We start from the raw sequence: 23147 nt of genomic DNA on the forward strand, positions 1-23147 counted from the left end.
GGTCTGAAGAGTTCTAAGAAATAAATAGGTCACCACTCCTACACTGAGAAGATACCAAACCCATATTAGAGTTGGGCTCAGCCAAGAGGCATCTAAATCAGTACCTCTGTGGTATTGCCCCAAAACCCCCAACCAGCACATCAAATGGCCCTGCAGAACTCCACAGGGTTCCTTCCCCACAGATGTCATATGGTAGTTGATCTGAAGAAGTCAGGAGACAGCAAGAGGGATATGGTAGCATTAACGACACAGCAAAATAACTAAACAGAAAAAAAGAAACAAACCCTCCAAGATCGATAGGAATCTTTAATTTAAAAACAGAGTAAGTTTATTCATGGGGAAAGCATGACAAAATACCCCTGGGATAGAGCGTGGCACTCCAACAATTAAAACTGCATTAAAAAGCAGATAGGAACGTCTGAGTCCTAAAGAGGATGGGCACAAAAGCCAGTGTTTTCCTTATTTAGTTTCAATATATTTACTTTTTGGGCAACAGAGATAGTCTCTGATTAATTTCTTTTTTAGGTACTTCATTTACAACTTCATTGTTTCAGATTTAAATTATTCTCCTCACTCTGCTCCTTAAAAAAGCCAGGCTGGGATTGCAGGACTGCATTTCTGTGGGCAACTAAAAGGACCAGTTCCAAAGTAGAGAGCTTCCATCACATGAGGAGTGGGGACAGGAAACTTGAACAGAAGTCTCCAGATCATCTAGGAAAGCTGTTGCTCCTAATTATTTTGCTCTAGCCCCATTCATGAGCTTAGTCTCTGATAGTATGGAGGGCAGAACTGCAGCTGACTTAACTCTGTAATTGGTGTCATTCTGCCTTCTGCAGAAGACTGTTCAAGACAGTACTTTGTATAGGAGATGGCCCCACACTTAATGTGCTGAAAGTAGATATCTTCTTCAGGGGCCTGTTTTCATTTAGTCCTAAAGAGCCAGCAGCAAACTTCAGAAGGGCTTTTCCAACCCAAGAACCAACTTCAACATACAAGCAATCACTCTCTTGTCTGTGCTGGCACCTGCTACCCACAGACGCCACGGCATTTATAAACATTAAGAAACTGAGTCTCCAAAACCAGTGATGGGGGCATTTTACAGGTAGGAAAACTGAGGTACAGAACAGGAGTAATTTGCCCAAGGTCAAACAGAAACAGAAATTGCATCATAAGTCTCTGGCCTGTGCTCTGGTCACAAGACCAACCTTCTTTCTCTTTTAAACCTTCCTCCTTTTTCACCTCCATCTTCTAGCAATAAGGACTGCAACTACTTTGCCAGAGTTCCTCATTTCCTCTATAATTAGAGGGTGATGGGGACCATCTGCTCCATCTGGAGATTACCAGTCCAGTTTGGCCCAAAGGTCTGAGTTCTCTTCACATCTCAGCTGTCTGCATTTGGTTTGTGTCGCTTGGCTTTACTGTCTTCCTGATGGTAAGAGTCTTTAGAAACTGCTGTCTGCTCAGAATCCTCTGGAAAGCTCTGACCATCAGGCAGCACCTGCCTGACGGTCATATTAATGCGGGAAGTCTGCAAGTACTTGGCACAGACCTGCCAGTCCTCTTCAGAGCTGTGCTCAATGACTGAGCCATCAGGAAAGTCTGAAGGGAGTGCCAGCTCCAGGCATGAGGGCAAAGCTGTCCCCTCAAGGTTGGGGAGGACTCGGGGAACGGCATGGTACAGTAGGCGGCTGAAGCCAGACATCACCATGATATCTCCACTGTGCATAAACATAGCTGTAGGGGCTTCCTCCCGCTTCAGGCCCCCCAACAAAAATATGGAAGATTGTCCAAAACTAGGGAACGAAGATGTGTGGAGAAAAAAACAGAGATAGAAGTCAATTAGTGCAATGATTATGTGGAAAACCAGGAGATTTTATCAACTACATGCCTTTTAACAAATCTGAGAGAGCTGCAGTTACAAGTTTAGATTTAGCACATGAAGAGACTAACAGCACTGGCTTAAGCTAGGCAGTGTGGGCAGATGCCATGCCAGATCGGCATATGCATTTCATCCTTGCCATTTAGCACCTTTGGCTACTCTGCTAGTCCAGAACCAAGCTCCCCACTCTGCTGAGGTATATCTCCATCCTGAGCTGCAGCATCCACTGTTATTCAGGTCACTGAGCTTCCCTCAAGCATAGTCCGCTTATGAACCTTACTCCTCACCTACAGTGATCCTGCAAGTTTACAAAAAATGAATTCAACAGAAGATAAATGGATCTGCTCCCCTCCACAACGCACCAAGGTCTCCCCCCACCCAACTCACCTGAATGATAAGAGAGGGTGGGAATGATCCAACTCGGATTCATCCACATGAATTCCCAGAGAAGAATCAAAGTGATAGTAATTCAGGATCCCTGCCTCAGCTTTGAAGCTCTGAAACCCGCATGCTGCAGCCACTTGCTTTGATAAGAAAGCAAGGTCTGAGGGGAAAGGAGTGTAGTGATCTGCTGAGTATTTCTGGAAGGAGGAGGAAGAAGAGAGAAATGTTTAAAAAAACCCAGAACCTAAGAGCCTAGACATTTAGTGAGAACTCAAGAGTATGGCTTGCAGTTTTGCAGAATGACATCTTAGTTGTCCCCACAGTGGTCACAGCATGAGCAACAGGAGGACAAAACTTCCCTCAGACCCTTGGGTAAATTCAGGCCTACTGACCCATTCAGTTCTAGGCCTATGCTGAGATTGCCCACACACTAGTAAGTATGCCAAGCAAAGGGGTATTTTGGGCCACAATTGAAGCCGATCTCAAGACCCTCTAGATTTCTCAAGGGCCATTGAGCATCTGTCAGAGAGGAGCTACTCGGTCATGACTTCAAGTTGCCAACCTAACAATGTAAGGCTCCATTTTCTATCACCAAAGCTCCAAGCTAACCAGCTTGTCTCCTCTTTGAAAAGTAAAACCAAACCAGAGTTGAAACCTTGTTACTTCCCATTTCTCCCTTTCTCAATGAGTATTTCTGACTGGGGAAACTGAGAAGCAGCAGCTGCATTTTTATTAAGGCTGCACAGTAACAGGTTTGCCCTGTACAGATAACGTTGCAGACTAATTTAGTTAAGTGTCTGCAATGTGCTGATAGACTGTGCTCTCTTTCTGCACTTTTCTCCCAGCCTCACAATCTGATTAGAAAGGCCATTTTTGTCTCAGAGATCTTCAGCTGCCTCAACCTGCCTGGTAGTTAGTGACAGTATGTTATTGCTTCAGGCTTGAAGTTTATGGTCAAAACCTCCTCCTGCCGTGTTCTCTCATTCACCCCTCATCAAAAGGCAACATTTTTCAGGAGTAGCCCATCTTCATGTACCTAATGCCAGGGAATACTCCTCACTCTTACAATTATAACTGATTCAAGTGCACATCCTTGCAATGAGGAAGAGACATTCTGTCACCTGAAAATAAAGGCTGAGGTCTGGAGGAGTAGCATGCACCACTGCACTACCTCCTAAAATCAAGAATGTAGCAGTCCACTTTTACCATTAAGCCTTCCATATCTGGTTCAAACACCTCCTGAAGACAGACCCTTGTGGGACATGAGGATTTCACAGCCATATTATTCAAGAATGTCCTCTCCCACCCTTCTCCTAACATGTTTAACCCCTTTCTTGCCCCCTTCCCACTCCACCATCATAAGCAGGTAGGAAAAAAAAAGGAGAGGGGAAAGAGTAATTCCCTTTGAATACCTTGTTATCCCAGTTGTAATGGTAACCAAGGGTCACCCAGCGTAGCTTTTCCAGTAAACTTTTGGGTTCTCCCTTACTGGAATTTTTCCTCCTAAAAAGGTTGAAATTAAAAAAAGACGACACATCAATTTCCAGCAGATTTTCTAACACTAGTGCATGTAGGAAGTCACTGTACATACAGCAGCCTATGGAACTTCTCTGATCTGCAGAGCCTGAAGCTTCTCCTCACCATGGCTGCTCTGAAAGTTCAGTTGATACCATTTGCACAAAGCTTTCTGGGGCTGATGCAAACTCCCTTCTCTGCACTGTCAATATAAAACCTCCAGAGCAGGGAAAAGCAAAAAATATCAGTGGACTGGAGGAGTACATTTAGAAGAAAGGGAGACAACTGAATAGGTACCACATTGGTAAGTTATTGCTAAATGTGAGGAGGCTTAAGTCTCTGAACAGCTGATGGGTGTAAACACAGGAGGACTATTTATTTAAGGTAACATATAGGGTAGATCTAGAAGACAAGGAGAAATCCTGTGACAATAAGATGAGCTAGGTTGCATCTCAAGGGATGCGTTAGTAATTACTGCTTGGTGCATGTACAATGAGTTTGACAGACTGACTAGAAAATAACCTGTAGGAAACAATGCTGGTCTATGGACCATCTGTTGGGTGAGTTAACAAGTCTGCTTCATTTTGTAATCTTTCAGATTCCAGACTACTGCTGCCATGCTATGCAGGACAAGCAACATAACCTGACATATTTTTATGCGAGACAATATCAGAATGGAAATGTCACAGCATTTTTTCAACAGCTGTTCTGAAGCAAAAACCCTAAATAGAGAGGCAATGGCCTGAGTCAGCTCAGCAGTTGAGAAAAGATGGAAGGCCTCAGACCAGTCACCTAAAATGTTCTACTGCTATAGGGATAGGACGATATTTGTCAGGATTCAGCAAAGTGTACTGCTATAGGAGGTCACACAACACCACACTGGTGGTAAATACAGAAGCAATCGCACAAAAAAAAGAGACAGCTTCCAATTCACTTAGTGCAACCCTGCAGCTCCCCTTTCAAGCAAGAACATGAAAAAAAAGGGGGGGGTATATGCAGAATATTGTAATAAACAGTAGTGCCAGGTGGTTGCCTCATTTATAAGGCTATTAGCCTAATCGGACATATTGTTTCTTAGGAAGCAGGAGCTTCATGTCCTCTTGTCACAGCTGAATTTCACCCAAACTTCTGCACTCAGCCATTCCTTTTCTGTCTGAATAGAGACCTTGCTTTTTCTGCCCTCTAAAGTACAATGGTCTGCAAACAACAACACACCCCTTTGCCTGCACATGGGGTAGGAGCTCAAGGGCCTTTTCCCTCATGTCTTAGGAACTTTCATGGTGCCAAGATCAGTGAGAAAGTCACCACTCTAGTTTCCTTCTTTGAGATAAGGATAAGTAACTACACTTATCATAATGCAGCAACACACTAACTGCCATATGTGTGTTGAACTAAGCAACTGCGGTGTTTGAAGACAGGTGACATGGCATCAAAAGCAGAGGAGCTCAAGTCTGTCTCCAAACACAAGTCAAGAAAAACTTAACATTTGCGTTTAGGAAAGTTTAATGAGGACCTGTATTTTCAAATCACCCTTCATGATTTCATTACAGTGCCAGAGGCGTTCAGATGATGCCAGTGTCTCCACCATTGCATACTTATTTTTCCAGGCCTTCATATTTCATACATAGCTGCCGTGGAAGAAAGGATGATGCTTCACACACTGGGAAACTATAAATTCCTAAGAATGGACTAACATGGAGTGTTAGAGGTCAAGACTGTAAGGTTCTTAGCTAGATGGGGGTGGAGGAAGGTGTCAATACTGAAAAAAGGGTCCTGCTGATTAGAACTGAAGGGAGCTAGCTGAACTGTAGTGGGCACCAACAGGTCAAGAACAGCTTGGAGAACTTCAGACCAGGACTAAGATGCATCCACTTTGTGATGGGGAGGGTTCTAGTACTAGATAAGAGCAGGTCATGGGTCAGGCCTGAAATCCATTGGCAAAGATATGGAAGGAAGCTTGAATAAAGCCTGCCTGCAATAAGCCTAGCTCTAATTAGCTCTTAATTCTTCTCTTTCAAAAGTGCCATATTAACTTATTTCAAAAGCCCCACAGCAGCAGTGCTAAAAGGCATTTAATGGCTCCTCTGGAAAGTGAGTTTCTAGAGATCTTTTTGGTTTTTTTGGAAGCTGTATGCTCCAAAGCCTACCTCTTCCTGCTAGCATCACCTTCCTCCTCATTTCCCTAACAGTAAGGACCAGAATAAACCCCATTTCTCCCTTGACAAAACTACTGGATACACTAAAACGTCTGGAGTGCATGGTAGTTTCCATTACTCAGACCACCTAGGTTCCCTTCTGTCAAGGAGGACAGCATGGAAGCCCCTAGATCCCACCCCAAGCATGGAGCTCCTGCCTGGATGGGATGAAACTGTACCATCATACAACCAGATTTAGCCATCTAGTTAATTGTTTTAAAAGCCATCTTAAAACTGTGTGCAGGCTTGAGGTGGACGCTTCCTTAGTTCAGCAACTCTTTCAGCCATAGGCACCGACTCTATGGGTGTTCCAGGGCTCAAGCACCCACCAAAAAAAATTAGTGTGTGCTCAGCAGGAGGCAGATGTTAAAATAAATAAAAAATATGTTTTACCAGAAGCAGCGTGCAACTTCAACCTGGCTCTGCAGCATCTGTAATGATTGGGTGCTTCAGCAGGGATTTTTGGTGCTTTTAGCTAAAGCTGATTCAATCAGCTATTACATAAAAACACCAAAAAAGCCCCACTAAAGCACCCAGTCTTTACAGATGATGCAGTGCCAGGCAGAAGTAACATGTGGGGCTTGGCACAAGAATGTGCTGAGTTAAAAGTGAAGTTCTGGGCTTTTTAGTTATTTATTATGTCTGCAAGCACCCACTGGCAAAAAAAAGTTGGCACCTATTCTCTCAGCAGCCCCCAAAAGCTTTTGCCTCAAGATGACAGATAAGCTGGCTGGGTTGCTCCCTATCCCCCAGTGAAAGCGCCCCTGCAGCAGTTGCTTACTGTCTCAGACAAGTGCTTAATAAAACTGCCAATGTTTTGCCCAACCATTATGCTCCATGCAGCACTGCTTTCAACTGAACTGGAACCAGCTGCAAATTAACCTCTGTCCTGATCACTCTGTGCACATGTAGAGGATGCTGCTGGGAAAGGCATCAAGCATGAGCAGAAGTCCAGGGGGTGTTGTGGACCAGCTTTTCAAGGGCAATTTTCAAACTGGACTGAACATGGAAATGTAAACCTAACACTTTAAAAACAAAGGGTTGTATGCTTCTGTATCCAATTCTGATTCTGGAAAACGGAGCGGAGAGCTCAACCAACCTGAATTCTCCCCCAGGTACAAGACCTCATCAGCCATAATCCTCCCTATGCAACACCACAGCCTGTGGCTGTGGAGATTTTGGGGATACAAACTCAGCATGTGTCATTTTACTGAAGAGGAGGATGTGGGTTGCAAAGGGAGGATGCCACAATAAGCAGTGAGATGTGAAATCAACAAGGCTAATGACATAAATTCTGTGAAGACTGAAGGATTGTAAACAAGCTACACATACATTTTATTTTTATATGTGACTTCAGTGCTGGAAGAGAGATGGCAATTTGACAGCCTGGAGAAATCCCCAATGTACCCTCAGATCAGGTACAGCATAGGCAGTAGCAAGACATGCCTCCCTTATAAAGTGTGCCTGAGATTGATCACCTCTTGGGCTGAGGAAGGATGTGCATTAAATTATATATTTAATATTTGGCTTCTTCACCAAGACTGGATGGAAAATTAATGCCAGCAGCAGTGATCAAACACCAGTCAGCAAAAGATGTGCGCAGGCAGAGGTTTTTCTGGAAAATTAATCCCTATAACTTATCAGAATGCAGGGTGGCTTCCTCCTCCTCCTCCCCTCTGTGGTGGAGAGAAAATAATATTTTACAGCAGGTTTGAAGGAACTTGTGGGGAAAATATTTTGCTTTTATAATGGGACTGTGGTGCCCCATCCACTCCTTCAGTATGCTAGACATTTCTCCTCCCTTGATAAAAAATAAACCACACCAAAACAGCTGTTTTTCCTAGACAGGACAGGGAATGGCCATATCCATGGCAAGGGAGGAAGGAAAATAAATGGTTTTGGAAAGTATCCTTGGAAAATGAAACACAAGACTGACAAGGAAGGACAGAAAGACTGATTCTTTAGCAACTTTATTCAGGGGTTCGGGGTACAAAAAGTTGGCCCCTCTGGGGTCCAGGTCCAATATACAAAGCAAAGACAAACAAATTACCTTCAAACCAAGAGCACCCTGTCATTACATTCATAACATCACACTGTGACAGGCACCTTTGCTGTATTACACATTGTGCTAACATGCCGTTATGTGGTTGGGACACCGGCCACATGGTTGTATAGACCAAAGCCCTCTATAAACAAACGATTCCTACCCTGCTTTATTAAATCATACACGTGACAACACCTTCACCTTCCCACACAAATAAAAAAGCAACCTGGTGAGGGCCCAGGGTAGGAAGGAAGGAAGGAGCAACCTTTTATTTATAAAGCATCAGTTCTGATGTAGGGAGAGTAAGGGGAACTGACTGGCTCAGAGTGCTGAAGAAAAAAGTCCTTTTACCTCTAGAATATAGGTTCCAATCTAAGGTCTAGAAAAATTGTGCAGTCCTTAATGTTTGGATTCAGCGAGACACAGCTTCCTGATCTGTAGGATGTCAGTTCTGAGAAGCAATTGATACTCTACACTTATCAGTTGGCTGATGGGTCAAAGCAGTTTGCAACTAAAGAATCCTATTCCCTGAGTGGGAAGTGGGAGGTTTAGCAAAAGTGAACAAACAGAACGAAGACCTAAATTGAATTTCAGATATGTCCAATTCAGTTCACCTCCCTTCCCCACTTGCATACCTCTTCTTGTGGGCAATCTTTGGCCAGTTCTCTTCCCCACTAATCTGTATCATATTAGCCAAACCAATCACTAAATCAAGTCTTGTTTAGATTTTTATTTTTTTTAAACTGTTTGAGGTTATTCTGAAGGATAGGACTCACCTCAACTGCTCCTTGCTCTGCCCCCACAGATCAGTGGTCTCCTCAGCAGTCATGTGCTTGTCCAAGTTGCACACATTGGGCTTTTGTGGGTACAGCTTCAGACACTGTTTCACCCAGTGACGCTGGCAGCCTGGAAGGAAGGGGTTTGGGATGAAGATGAACCCTAAAACATGGAAATAAGAGAGAAAAGCATGGTCAAGCATCTTTTCCTTTTTTTCTAAACCATTCGGAGTGAAGAGTGGTGCAAGAAAAGGGGGAAATGGGACTCTGCCTCATGTGCTCTTTCGCTGACCCTACATATCAACAGATGCAATCCATTCCTGAACTGAATCCATTTAATAACCTGTGGTTGAGTCAGAAATAAGGGGCTGAAAAACCCAAAGGCTTCTATGAGACAGGGTTTCAAGAAAGATGGACAGGAATTAGGCCAGCCTGAATAAAAAGAACTGACAGGAAGAGGTCTATTTCCCAGTTTAACCCCAATTACAGTTGACAGGAGAGACGTGAATTTAGGAAGGAAGGAAGATAGTATTCACGGTCGCCTTACTGAATATGATTTTATTTTTGGAATGTTTCCTTATAATTCATCAATGAGCCCAGAATACTTAGACTGAGCCTGACTTTGACAGTCTCTCTAGGCTTCAAACTAATCTCATTGCGATGTCTGAACTCTGTGCTCTTTTTGATACCTCAGTGACCTGAATTGCACAGAATATTCCATAGACCCAGAGAGTCTGCAGCGTGAAATCTCTCTTTCCTTTGTTTTCTACCAATTTCCAAAGCAATCCAATTAAATCCAGCTTAATGTTTTATACCTGCTAATGCACAAAAGAGGAACATTAAAAATATGTCCAATCTCCCTGTTGCTGCAGTCCTAGTTGCTATCTATGTCTTTGTGATCGACTTTAATTAACAAACCAAACAAAACTTTGGCCAGGGTACATCCAAATGTCCCACTTAAGGTTCCAGCAGTAGTCTGCAGAAAAGGAAAATAATAGTAAAAATGTACTGATTTTCTTAGTCCAGAACTCAGCAGACAGTAGTCCATATGACAATAGTCAGCACTACAATTTGTACTAACTGGTATTCCAGGAGAAGAGCCAAGGTCTGAAGTGACCTGAGACCTATTTATAAAAAGGGTTGTCTCCAGGCCAGGGAGGAAGCACAATGGTGATGCATGACATGCAGGGGAAGCTTGCCATTGCTCTGTTGCACCTGTGCTCTGGCTCTAGAACAGCTATCCAGCACTGTTAATTTGGCAAATTTCACCAACCCAAAATTAACCTACAAGAAATTGTATGTGTGAAGTCATGTAGGGGAAAACAGGCAAGAGAAGTTCCAGAATTAGCTCTGTCAGGTCTTTGTGAGCTGTGAAGATGCCCAAGGTTAAACAGAGATGAAAGCAAAAGTAGGCAAAGGCTAGGCACAAAGTGTCTGTAGGATGCAAGCTTACCTTACAGCTTTGTGAAAGGGGTAATAAAAGCACAAGAAAGACCTCCCGCCAGCACCTCTCACAAGCTGTGCAATAGTAAATTAATTAGCTTAGAAAAAGAACCCTCAGGGTATTAATATGCTATTGTTCACTTCACTCACTCCCTTGCCCCCTCAGACCAGAAGGCACCTTCAGATAGCTTTGGTTACAATATGTTCCCTTGCCACAAGTATTAAAATTATTTTCTGTTGGTCTCTATATGTAACAGAACAACAACACTTTTTTCTTCTGTGCATTTCTATCTGGGGTTCTTGAAGCACTTTACAACATACTGCATTTACTCAAATAGAATAAAAGTTTTTTTTCCTTCATTTAAGATAAGGAAAAAGAAACCAGGTCTGAGATTCAAGTATCAGCCATGGCAGACCATGTGGTCTGGGCAGGAAAGATCATGTGACATGGTTTGGGGAGGGCAGAGACCACACAGTGGCAGAAGGCATGCTGCAGCTGTAGCTCTGACCCAGGGCAGCAGCTGGGTCTAGGACTAGGACTGGAGCTGCTGCCACTGCTGCTTGGCCAGGCTGAAGCTACCATGTGGTCTGTGCTCCAGAGTCAGAGCCAGAGAGCCACCACATAGGATAAGTGGCAGGTGGGACAGATGCCAGGGAGGGAGGCAACAGGGCATGCAGGCCCCAAAGGGGAGGGGAAGGCAAATTAGTCACAGGGAAGATGAATTTAAGATGATCCCCCCCAATAATTCTAGTCTATGAACGGAAAATATTAACAAGTTTATAATTTTCTGTGTAGAGAATCAAATTGGGGGGGTCTTCTTACATTCAAAGTTCTCCTGGATTCAGGTAAATATAGCGCATGAATTAGTGCTAAGCTAGGATTATCTCCATTTTATTGATATTGGAGTTGAGGCACAGAGGAAAGAATTGGGACTCACATGTGGAATTAGTGGAAAAGCAATGACCAGAACCAGGTGTTGTGATTACCCATCTGATGCTACAGAATATATTTAATTCTCAGTAAATCTTTGTTGCCTGCTAGTTGAAATGGTATTCAAGGATCAAAAAACAGATCTGCTTGAGAATATGAATGGGGGAGGGAGTGAGGGCTTACTGGTAAAAAAAGGCTGATCACCTGTGCTACTTGGTTTCAGGCATAGATTTCATAGATTTCTAGGGTCGGAAGGGACCTATTAGATCATCGAGTCTGATCCCCTGCTCTGGGCAGGAAAGAGCACTGGGGTCAAGTAACCCCAGTCAGGTGCTTGTCTAATCCTCTTTTAAAATGACTCCCTTGGAAGCCCATTCCATATTTTGGCAACCCTCACCATAAATTTTTTTTTCCTGATGTCCAATCTAAATTTGCTCTCCTTCAGTTTATGGACATTGTTTCTAGTAACCCCAAGGGTTGCCCTGGTAAACAAAGCATCCTCTATTCCCTGCTGACCCCCCTGATGAACTTGTAGACGGCCACAATATCACCTCTCAGCCTGCTCTTGCAGAGGCTGAAGAGATTCAGGTCCCTCAGTCTGTCTTCAAAGGATCTTACCTGCAGGCCCCCAACCATATAAGCAGCCCTCCTCTGAACGCTTTTCAGGTTATGCACATTCCTCTTGAAATGTGGCGCCCAAAACTGGATGCAGTACTCCAGCTTCGGCCTCACCAATGCCGCATAGAGGGGAAGTATCACCTCCCTAGACCTGTTCATGATGCACCTATACTTATGCATGAAAGAGTGTGGTTAGCTTTATTACCTCGTCACATTGGCAATTTATGTTCATTTTTGGGTCGACTATGACCCCAAGATCCCTTTCCGCTGCTGTCCTACTTAGAATGGTACTTCCCAGTCTATTTTTAGGTGATTCTTTCTCCCTAGGTGCAACACTTTGCACTTATCTTTGTTAAATTGCATTCTATTCTGATCTGCTCACTTCCCCAGTCTGTCCAAATCTACCTGAATTCGCTCCCTAACCTCTAGTGCGTTTACTATACACCATAGTTTCGTGTTGTCTGCGAATCTGGACAGAGTGCTTTCTACACCCTCATCCAAATCACTGATGAAAATATTGAACAGCACTGGTCCAAGGACAGAGCCTTGGGGGACACCACTGCCCACGTCCCTCCAGGTAGAAACCGACCCATCCACCACCACTCTGTGTGTCCCATTAGCCAGTTTTACACACACCTGACTGAAAAATATCCATGACACAGCTACTTAGTTTATTTATAAGAACTGGGTGTGACACTGTCGAAAGCCTTTTTAAAATTCAAGTAAATAACATCTACCTCTACTCCTGCATCTAAGCACTTTGAGACCTGGTCATAAAGAGAAACCAGGTTAGTCAGGCAGGATCTGCCTGCTATAAACCCATGCTGGTTGCCCCTTAGCATTGTGTTACCTGCTGGCCCCCCACAAATGTGATCTTTAATGATTTTTTCTAAGGTCTTGCCAAGAATAGAGGTGAGGCTAACTGGCCTATAATTACCTGAGTCCTCCCTCCTCCCCTTCTTGAAAACAAGGACCACACTGGCCCTTTTCCAGTCCTCTGGGACCCGTCCTGAGCACCATGAACGCTCAAACATTTGCACTAGTGGTTTCACTGTGACACCGGCCAATTCCTTTAGTAACCTTGGGTGAAGACCATCAGGGCCTGCTGACTTAAATATATCCAATGCAAGAGGAGGGAGGAAGAAGGAGAGAAGCCAGGCCAGGCACTAGATCCTTCCCAGGAAAGGTAAGTGATCCAGCTGCCTGTACCTTTGGTTTAGCTGACTGTTTGTTTGTTTGGTGGGTGTGTGCTCTGAGGAGCTGGGAGTGAGTGCTGAGTGACTGTTGATTTCTGTGGGATTGCTGCCTGGGCCTGAGTCAGCTTAGGCCCACAAGGGTATAAAAGGAGACTCCCCAGGTGACCAGGGAGCCTGTGACCAGGGACTGAAAACAAGGGAGCAGTTTGCAGGCTGTTCGCAGGCCAGTCGTGGGCAGGAATACATGAGAGTTTCTGACAGAGACTTCAGGTAAGTGAATGGGGAGGGGGCTGCTAGGGGGGTGGTGACACGGAGGGCAGCCAGGGCCCCTGCCCTGCTGCTGCCTCTTGCCCGGAGCTCCTGAGGCCTTCACCCAGACAGGCCCCTTGGATGGGTCGGCAGTGCCCTGGCCCCGTCTGTGGGGGTTGCCTGGTGGGACTTCTGAGGCCTGGGGGTAGCGTGGGGGCCGGGGTTCCCTTGCCAGTCCCACATGTGCCTGGATTGAGGCCCTGGAGGGGCAGGTGAGGGAACTCCAGGCAGAGGTGAGCAGGCTGTGGGGGGGATCAGGGCAATTGAAGAAGAGATTGATAGCTACTTTCATTCTCTGCAGGACAAGATGCCTGGTGAAGAAGCTGCGAGGAAATACCCTGAAGCAGATGCTGGTGAGTGGAGGACAGTCACCTCAGGGGCCAGACCTCTTGCTGCAGAAACAGCTCCCCCGGTGCAGCTGGGGAACAAATATGAGGCCCTGGCTGCACTGGAGGAGTGTGCGATAGGGGAAAGTGCACTGGAGGGGCCTGCCGCCATCACTGAGTGAGCTGAGGGCTGGCCAGGCAAGCAGAAGAAGAGACGCTGCATCATCGTTGTAGGCGACTCCTCACTGAGAGGAATAGAGGGACCCATCTGTCATTCAGATCCCACAGTGTGCAAGGTCTGCTGCCTGCCTGCAGCCAGGATCAGGGATGTCACAGTGAGAATTCCTGACCTCATCCAGCCCTCTGACAACTATCCTGTGGTCCTCATCCAAGTGGGAACAAATGATGTGGCCAGTAGTCCAGACTGTATCATGAGTAACTACAGGGCTCTAGGGACCAGGCTTAGGAAGACGGGGGCACAGGTAGTCTTCTCGGTGATCCTCCTGGTCAGAGGTCACAGTAGGCATCACATCACCTTTGTCAGAGAAGTCAACCCGTGGCTCCGGAGTTGGTGCCATTGTACAGGTTTTGGCTTCCTGGACTGCACTTCCACGCAAGGGACCTCCTGGGATGCAATCGGTTTCATCCCTCCACAAAAGGTAAGAGTCTCTTTTCTTACAGGTTGGCTGACCTCCTACATCAGGCTTTAAACTAAGTACGACAGGGGACGGGGAGGCAGGAGATATAGAAAATCTAGAACCTACAAACTACGAGACATACAGTAGTACACCCCAGGTATATTACTGTACGATACTAAATTGTGGGGTGAAGTGCACAATCCGGAGGGTAGGAAACAATTGCAGGCAGACCTGGACAGGTTAGAAGAGTGGGCAGTACACAATAGGATGCAGTACAACAAGGACAAATGTAGAGTGCTGCACCTAGAGCGCAAAAATGTCCAGCACACCTACTGGCTGGGAAGTGACCCTCTCAGCAGCACAGAAGCGGAATGGGATCTCAGCGTCATAGTGGACCCCAAGATGAACATGAGTCGTCAGTGTGACGAAATCATCAGCAAAGCTAACCGCCCTTTATCACGTATCAGCAGATGCATGACTAATAGAACCAAGGTGTTACTTCTCTATGCGGCATTGGTCAGACTGCAGTTGGAGTACTGCGTCCAGTTTTGGGCGCTGTACTTCAAGGAAGATATTGATAGACTTAAGAGGGTCCAGAGGAGGGCCACTTGTATGGTTAGGGGCTTACAGGACAAGCCCTATAAGGAGAGACCGAGGGACCTGGACATCTTCAGCCTCCGCAAGAGAAGGCTGAGAGGTGATCTTGTGGTCGCCTACAAATTCATTAGGGGGATGCAGCAAGGGTTTGGAGATGCCCTGTTTACCAAGGCGCCTCTTGGGGTAACAAGGAACAATGGTCACAAACTGACAGAGAGCAGATTTAGGCTAGATATTAGGAAAAACTTCTTCACGGTAAGGGTGGCCAAAATTTAGAATGGACTTCCAAGGGAGGTGGTGCTCTCCCTTACCTTGGGAGTCTTTAAGAGAAAGCTGGAAAGGCATCTGGCTGGGGTCATCTGACCCCAGCACTCTTTCCTGCCCAGACAGGGGTGCGGACTCGATGATCTGTTGAGGTCCCTTCTGACCCTAGCATCTATGGATCCAACCTCTTCAAGTGCCCCTTCCCTAGGTCAGCGCTGACCATTGGTGGATTGGTATCTCTCTCATGCCAGACTAAAGTCTCATTGGGTATCTGACAGAAAATATCAAAGGTAACTGATAGAAAAAGCTAGCTTCCAGGTACAGCAAGCATAATTTTGCTATATAATCTTCACCAAAGCGCCAGACTTAACCAGTTACTGAGGTGACTGGGCATGTGAACAGGCAGTGTGCTCATTTGTGTGGAAGTGAGAAGAATATAATCTGTTTGCTGTAACCCCTTTATCTGAATAAAAAGCACCCTGGGCAGACTCTAGGAGCAAGCCACTGAAACTTCATGTATCAGCACAGTAATAACTTAGAAACAGCTTAGGTAAGAGGGAAAGGAGAAATCTTTGGAGATCTATATGCAAGTGGAGCCCTCCTTGGCATTGGAGATGCAACTTGCTTCAGTCAAGGGAAGGCCAAGTCCTATAGGGAAAGAGAGTACCCTCAAATAAAAACTACTCAAGGAACCTCCCATGCCACCAAAACAGCATAACCACCTTCTCTCAAGAGCCACTATCCTTTACTATGCCCTGGGTTTATTGTGAAGCTATAAACAAGTCATTCACTTATATTTGCACAAGTGTAAAATAGCAATAATGCTGACTTACTTGAAAGCTGTATTGGGAGAAGTCAATCAAAGTGCCGAAATGTTCAGATGAAAGGTGCTACAGAAGAGTAAACAATTAGCATTTCTGTCCCATACAGGCTTCAGTACCACTTTGCTGTTAAATGTAACTGAATATTTTCCAACGTATTTGTATTTTATAACAGGTTTTCCATGTCAAAGCAAAAGAAGGTACAAAGCCTTGAGAATACTCCATTTTGTTCAATGGGTAAGATGACTGGGAAGGGTCATCTAGGCACACAGAGATAAAATGATGATGACAGAAAATGCGAGAGCACGAGCAAGCATGTAAGTGTAGGTCCAGGCAGAGTAACTGCATCACAGGTAAACAGAACAAAAGCTAAGAGGGGTTGTTGGTTGTAGCCGGGTTGGTCTGAGGATATAAGCATTTCTTAAAGAGATCTTTTCAGAATTGCCCATCCTAGCCTTTAAACAAACACCGAACCTCACCAACCTCATCACCAAAAGCAAACTTCCTATGATCCAAACCACACCAAATGGATCTAAACCATGCCAGGACAAGAAATTTAACACCTGCCAACACATGTCTACCAGTCCCACAATTACTACACCCCACAACAGAACCATCACCATTCCTGGATCTTAGGTCTGCACCTCCAGAAATGTAATATATCTCATCCAGTGCACCAAATGCCCTGATGGAAAATACATAGCAGAAACCAAACAACAACTGCGTACCAGAATGAACGCACACCAAAAATCCATCAAAGACAAAAATATTCAATTACTTCTCACAAGACAATCACACTCCTTCTCTGATCTCTCAGTTCTGATCCTCAAAGGCAACTTACAAAACACGTTTTATAGATGAGCCTACGTACTTCACTCCATCAATCTACTGGACACAAAAAATCATGGACTTAATATAGATATTGGATTTATGATGCATTACAACCTGCCTGACATCTGACACCCCAGGTAGCCTGCCTCCAACTGACCACTTGCATTCCTTCACACATTTCCCTCCCTTCCTATCTCTATCCATTGTCTTCCTAACTTCCGTTCATTTGCATTTTCACAGACATGCTTGCTGTAAATTTGCTTCTTTTCTACCTGGGAGAACATATAACATCAACAGAGTCTCCCTATGCCTGACAAAGGGTGTTTGTGTCTGAAAGCTTGCAAAGATCTTTTTCCCAACTTTTGGTCTAATAAAAGATATCACATCTACCCAAAGAACTTCGCCTGCCAAAGCTAAGAGGGTGCACAGGTGAAAGGTTCTTGATGAGACTGTCCAATTCTTAGTACTTCAAAGAGACTAATGGTTACTGGGGTTGTCACAATTTCAGATATAGCTGACTAGGCAGCTTCAGAGCACAGAAAGACCAGAGTTTTAATTTTCCCAGGCAGGAATTGTATTTGAGCCTAGGAAACTGCTTAGGTTACATTGAAAGGGAAGCTTACACAGCACATATTGCAGACAATGTGCACAAAAGAATGCTGAAACCACGAAGACTCAAGAGAAGAGAACTATCAGAAGCAACATCCTGTTGCTGGAATCCACAGCTTGGGATCTTTTACCATCCACTTAATTCCTGGAAAAGGTCCATCTCCCTAAATTTCCCTGTATCTTCACTTACTGCATTCTTTGTTACATACAGTTGTTAAGTGTAGTTAAGCAGATGCCACATTCATCTTTCCAGAGATTGTTGCATTTCCGACAATGAGTGGAAGGATTCCTGCAACACTTGTTAACATCTAAGATAGAAGGATGTTGTGGAAATGTCTAATTGTCTTCACGAGATATATGTCTGAGTACTTGTAGTCTCAGGATCAAAGGCAGAGTTGGTGAAGCTAAGAAAAGAAAGTGCACTCTTCTGCTCCCATTTTCATGCCTACAAGCCTCCAAAGTTTTAAGTTAGCTTCCCACCATCCCCTCTTACATTTGGACTAAAATTTACATTATGGTCAAACAATACCAAAGGGGTAGCAGTGGACGTAGTCTTTCTGGACTTTAGGAAGGCCTTTGACACTGTCTCTCACCCCATTCTCGCTAAAAAACTAGGGGACTGTGACGTCAACACCTACACAGTCAAATGGGTCACTAACTGGCTGGAGGGCCGCACCCAGAGAGTGGTGGTGGATGGGTCATTTTCGACCTGGAGGGATGTGGGCAGTGGAGTCCCCCAGGGTTCGGTCCTCAGACCTGCACTGTTCGACATCTTCATCAGTGACTTGGACAAGGGGATAAAAAGCACCCTGGTCAAATTTGCTGACAACACTAAGATGTGGGGGGATGTGTGCACGCTAGAAGGGAGGAATAGGCTGCAATTGGACCTAGACAGGTTACAGGGGTGGGCAGGTGAGAACAGGATGGGTTTCAACACTGACAAATGCAAGGTGCTGCACCTGGGGGGAAGAACCAGCAGCATACCTACAGGCTGGGGACTCCCTTCTCGTCAGTGCAGAGGCAGAAAAGGATCTTGGAATCATTATTGATGCCAAAATGAACATGGGCCGACAGTGTGGGGACATGGTCAGGAAGGCCAACCACACCCTGTCATGCATCCACAGATGCATCTCGAGCAGGTCCAAGGAGATGATCCTCCCCCTCTATGTGGCATTGGTCAGACAGCAGTTGGAGTACTGCATCCAGTTCTGGGCACCGCACTTCAGAAGGGATGTGGCCAACTTGGAGCGGGTCCAGAGGAGGGCCACTCGCATGATCAGGGGCCAGCAGGGCAGGCCCTACAAGGGAGGCTAAGGGACCTGAACCTGTTCAGCCTCCACAAGAGAAGGCTGAGGAGGGATCTAGTGGCCTGTTACAAACTAGTCAGAGGGGACCAGCAGGCATTGGGGGAGCCCCTGTTCCCCCGAGCACTACCAGGAGTGACTAGAAATAATGATCACAAGCCGGAAGAGGGTAGATTCAGACTAGACATCAGGAGGCACTATTTCACAGTCAGGGCAGCTAGGATCTGGAACCAACTTCCAAGTGAAGTGGTGCTGGCTCCTACCCTGGGGGTCTTTAAGAGGAGGTTAGACGAACACCTTGCTGGGGTCATTTGACCCCACTACTTTTTCCTGCCATGGCAGGGGGTCGGACTTGATCTGCTCAGGTCCCTTCTGACTCTACCAACTATGAAACTATGAAATATCAATTCTTTACACAGGGCAGGGTAAAGCCACAGAAACCAGGGAGAACAAGGGAGGGAAATGCTCAAACTAGTGCAAAAGGCCACATTTGATTTTACTTGAAGCCAAATGCACTTACCGGGATAGCCATCTAGGCTGTAGGCTTTCCACTGGCGAACTGGCTGCAATCCTGCTCTGTAGGCATCTTGATCACTGACTGAAGAGATGCTTAGCTGAGAGCCGACCATCTGACAGGAAGGAAGCAGAGATCAGACAACAAAGCAGGTTAAAGATTTAATATGCTTCCAAAAAAAGCTGGGGTTAAACAGGTTTATATTCAGCAGAGTTAAAAAAGGAGCAGGAAAATCCTTCCTGCAGTATGTGGAGGTCCAAAAGGGGTGCTGCCAAACTTTATACAGCTGTATTGCACTGCATCAGCTTCTCAGAGATTCTAGTGAGGATAGGAGTTGTTCCCAGAGAAATATTTCCTCAGCAACCTTACAGGGAAATAAGGAAAAGTTAAAAAAATCAAGCAGAAGGTAAAGCCTTTATCATATGTGATGGGTCAGAAGGGAAGCAACTTACTACTCCAAGAATAAGAAAAAGCCATACAGGGCCAGAAAGAATACTATATGACTAGCTAAGGTCATGCTGGCAGTGAATGGGCCACTCTGATTCATTAAAAAGACAACAGTACTTGGCACTTATTTAAAGCGCTTCCCAAACCTTGGTAGCTCATCATTCATCTATCTTCCAGTGGGACGGTATTGCCTTTATTTTGCAGAACTTCCTCCCTATCCTGAACCGAGATATTTCTCTGCTTCTATCAGCAGCTAAAGGGTTAAAAGAATCATTTTAAAGCCTTATTTGCAAAATTTATGTCCATGTTCTCTCCCAGTTCAGTTGTTCAGGGTGCACAGTGAGGAATGCGATATAAAATACTTAGGCAGAGCTCCCATCTCCTTTCAGACTCAAAGCTGACAGTGCCCCAGTTTACAATTTTCTAAACCAAAGGCAAAAACCATACGTATTTTATTTTAGTGTTAAGCTTAAATTATGCAGAAAATAGCAAGACCTGGGTAAAATCTGTGAAGTGACCCTGAATCCTTGACATTTTCACCAGGTAGCTCTATTCTGTCATAGAAAGACTTTCTGCTGCCAACCACGATGGGCCATTAGCTCCAAGACTCTGGTCTGCGGAACGTGCCTTAAAAAAGGTTTCTTCTGCAGTGAGGGGCATCACCACAAACTTCCCAGCTTCTCCCTCTCTTTCTCGATCTAAAAGCTGCTAATCCACCGGTGGCTGCCAGAGTTTCAGAATGATGGAAGCTGCTACTCCACCAAAGAGCTGCATGTACTGAATCAGTTAAATAAACCTCAGAGACAGGCAGCTGGGAGATGTCTCGCTTCATTGAAGCACTCAGTCATTTGCAGCAGTTTCTGGGAGAATAAGAAGAACAATATCTGGCTGACCTTTAATGGTCAATTATAATTCATAGGGAAGAAATGAACCTTTTTAGGTATACGAAAAAAAAATCACTGGCAAGATATCAACTCATCTCAGATGATGGTAGGGCAGGAGAAAGACACACAGACAGCACTGACACCTGCAGTGCTTTCAGTGCTTGGAATGTCCCAAGTGGGCTGCAGCATGGGAGCACATCTATAGTGTTGATAAGAGGATGTCTCAAGCCCCCAAAAGGGATAAGACATCAACGAGTCCTGCATTCACTCAAATAATATTTGTCAAGTGTGGTTCAAGGTCCTGCATCAAGTTATCACAAGCTTCCTCCTACTGAAATAAGCACCACTAAACATCTATTGCATATTTCATAAGGGGACGTCTATAATGCTTCACATCTTCCCCACATATCCAACATGCCTCCCTGTAACAGGCGCCCGCTCTGGGCTGATCTAAACGTGGCCTGCACACCTGTTCCTGGGCCAACAGCCCACCTTCTCACCTGCCATGCCTTGTTGTTCATTGATTGACTGATGTTAATTAGCGGGAGGCTGCCCTTTTTGTGCCCTGATGCCAGGGGGCACTATCTGCGGCTCCGTTTCCTCCCCTACACCGCAGCCCACGCCTCACCGATGGTACTACCGTTGTTGTCTGGGCCTTGTTGAAATCTGGCACCCTCGTCCTCACTGGGCCCTCCTTCACTCTGTGCCTTCACTGGCACTCGGGCTTTTCCACAGCCCTGTCTGACACTGCGCCCTCCCTGGGGCTTCTCAACGCTGCCCCCTCTCTCTGGGGCTTCTCCAATGCTGCCCGCTCTGGGGCTTCTCCAGTGCTGCCCCCGCTCTGGGGCTGGGGTCGGTGCACCCTGAATGCTGCGCCCTCGCTGGCGCTGGGGTCCCCACACTACTGTGAGCCTCCTTCGGAGGCCTCCTCCATCCCCATATAGCCTCTCCCAAGCCACCGGTCACAAACAGCAAAACAAAACACAAGCCTCTGGGCTATAACATAAAATCTAAACCATCTGGCTCCAACCTCATCTCGCCACACCCGAGTTGCTTCAGCTGTTCCAATATCTCAGGCCATACCTGCAGTCTGGCCCCTTCTCTTTGGCTCATTCCAGCAGGGCTCCTTCCCCCTTGGCTGCCAGCAGGGAACTCCCTCCTGGCCTCGGGCCTGTGGTGTATATAGGAGCCAGGACCTGCCCTTCCGGTCAGCTGACCAGGCAGGTGAGAGTCACTAGCTCCCTCCCGTTACCCTAGCAACCAGCACCTGAGTAGTTACTCTGGCTCTACAAGTAGCAGGCACCCTACTGCCCTGCTACACTCCCACAACACTGCTACTAAGAAACTAAAGAAATATAAACTAGATGAAAACACTGTAAGGTGGATACATAATACTGGTTAGAATGATCATCATGACCATGAGTAGACATCAATGTCTAGTTGGGTGGAGGTATCAAGTGGACATCCCCAGGGGCCTCTCCTGGCTCCAGCATTAACATCTTCATTATTGATTTGGATGATGGGATCAACTGCATGCTTAGCAAATTTGCAGATGACATCAAGTTGGTTGGAGCTGCAAACACTGGAGGGGTAAGGCTAGGATCCAGAATGACCTGGATGGATTGGAAAAACCAAGCCACAATCAATCAGATGAGATTCAAAAAGAAGGACAAGTGCAAAGTCCCACACTTGCGATGAAATAACCGGATGCATCATACATACTGGAGAATGACTGGCTAGGCTGCACTACTCTAAAGAAGGACCAGTGGATTACATCAGATCAATGGTGCTCAATTTTTTGGCCACGCTGGCCAAATGAGCAGTGTGGAACTGGATCAGAGACTGTGCACTGGAATCAGGACCACATGCCCAGATCCAAATGGCACTGCTCAGCCTCAGAATACCATACAACTTCCACCTGGCCCTATATTTCAAGATCAGAGTGCTGGTGTGTGGGACAGTGTAGGGCCCAGTCCTGGCACAGGGAGTCCAGCAGAGGCAGTGCGGGGTCCCAGTGCCCCAGTACCTGGCACATGGAGCTGGGTGGGGTTGGTGCAGGGCCCCAGGACCCCACACTGCCTCTTGCTGGGTTCCCATGTGTAGAGACCAGGGCCCCAAGGCCCTGCACCACTTCCACACAGCCTCATGTGCAGGGATTGATCCCTGTGCGTAGGGACTGGGATCCCAGGGTCCTGTACCACCACTGCCCAGCCCTGTGCACAGGGATCAGACCCTGCGTCGCCTTGCATGCTGGATCCAGCATGCAGGGCTACAGCCCACAGGGCTCCCCACATACCCACAGGGAGCCCTGCAGATGAAATGGCGCAGCACAAGGAACTGGATCTGGCCTGTGGGTTCAGCATCCCTACAGTAGACCATAAGTTGAATAGGAGCCAACAGTGTACTCTTGCTGCAGAAAGAGGTCAACACCAGTTTAGGTTGCATTAAGCAGAGCGTCACATGCAAATCAAGGGAAGTAATTATTTTGCTTTATTCAGCATAGGTGAGGCCCCACTTGGAGTGCAGTGTCCAGTTTTGGGTCCCACACTTTAAGATGTGGACAAATTTGAAAGAGCCCAGCGGAGACGGACAAAAACGGTTAGAGGCCTGGAAAGCATGACT

At 46.0% G+C, this 23147-nt stretch overlaps 1 protein-coding gene across 1 annotated transcript in view; it reads right to left on the reverse strand.

Annotated features, from left to right (window-relative positions):
* Positions 1-288: 288 nt before the first annotated feature.
* ALKBH1 (alkB homolog 1, histone H2A dioxygenase) overlaps positions 289-23147 on the reverse strand; it is a 30600-nt gene continuing 7741 nt past the window's right edge. Inside the window, exons 2-6 of the mRNA XM_006263787.4 lie at positions 19201-19309; positions 8794-8956; positions 3676-3766; positions 2267-2460; positions 289-1793 (exon numbers count right to left, since the gene is read on the reverse strand). Of these exons, the coding sequence (XP_006263849.1) occupies positions 1382-1793; positions 2267-2460; positions 3676-3766; positions 8794-8956; positions 19201-19309 (969 nt within the window). The 3' untranslated portion in view covers positions 289-1381. The remainder of the gene's footprint in view (positions 1794-2266; positions 2461-3675; positions 3767-8793; positions 8957-19200; positions 19310-23147) is intronic.

This window comes from Alligator mississippiensis, chromosome 2, assembly GCF_030867095.1.
Source record: "Alligator mississippiensis isolate rAllMis1 chromosome 2, rAllMis1, whole genome shotgun sequence".
Classification (NCBI taxonomy): domain Eukaryota; kingdom Metazoa; phylum Chordata; order Crocodylia; family Alligatoridae; genus Alligator; species Alligator mississippiensis.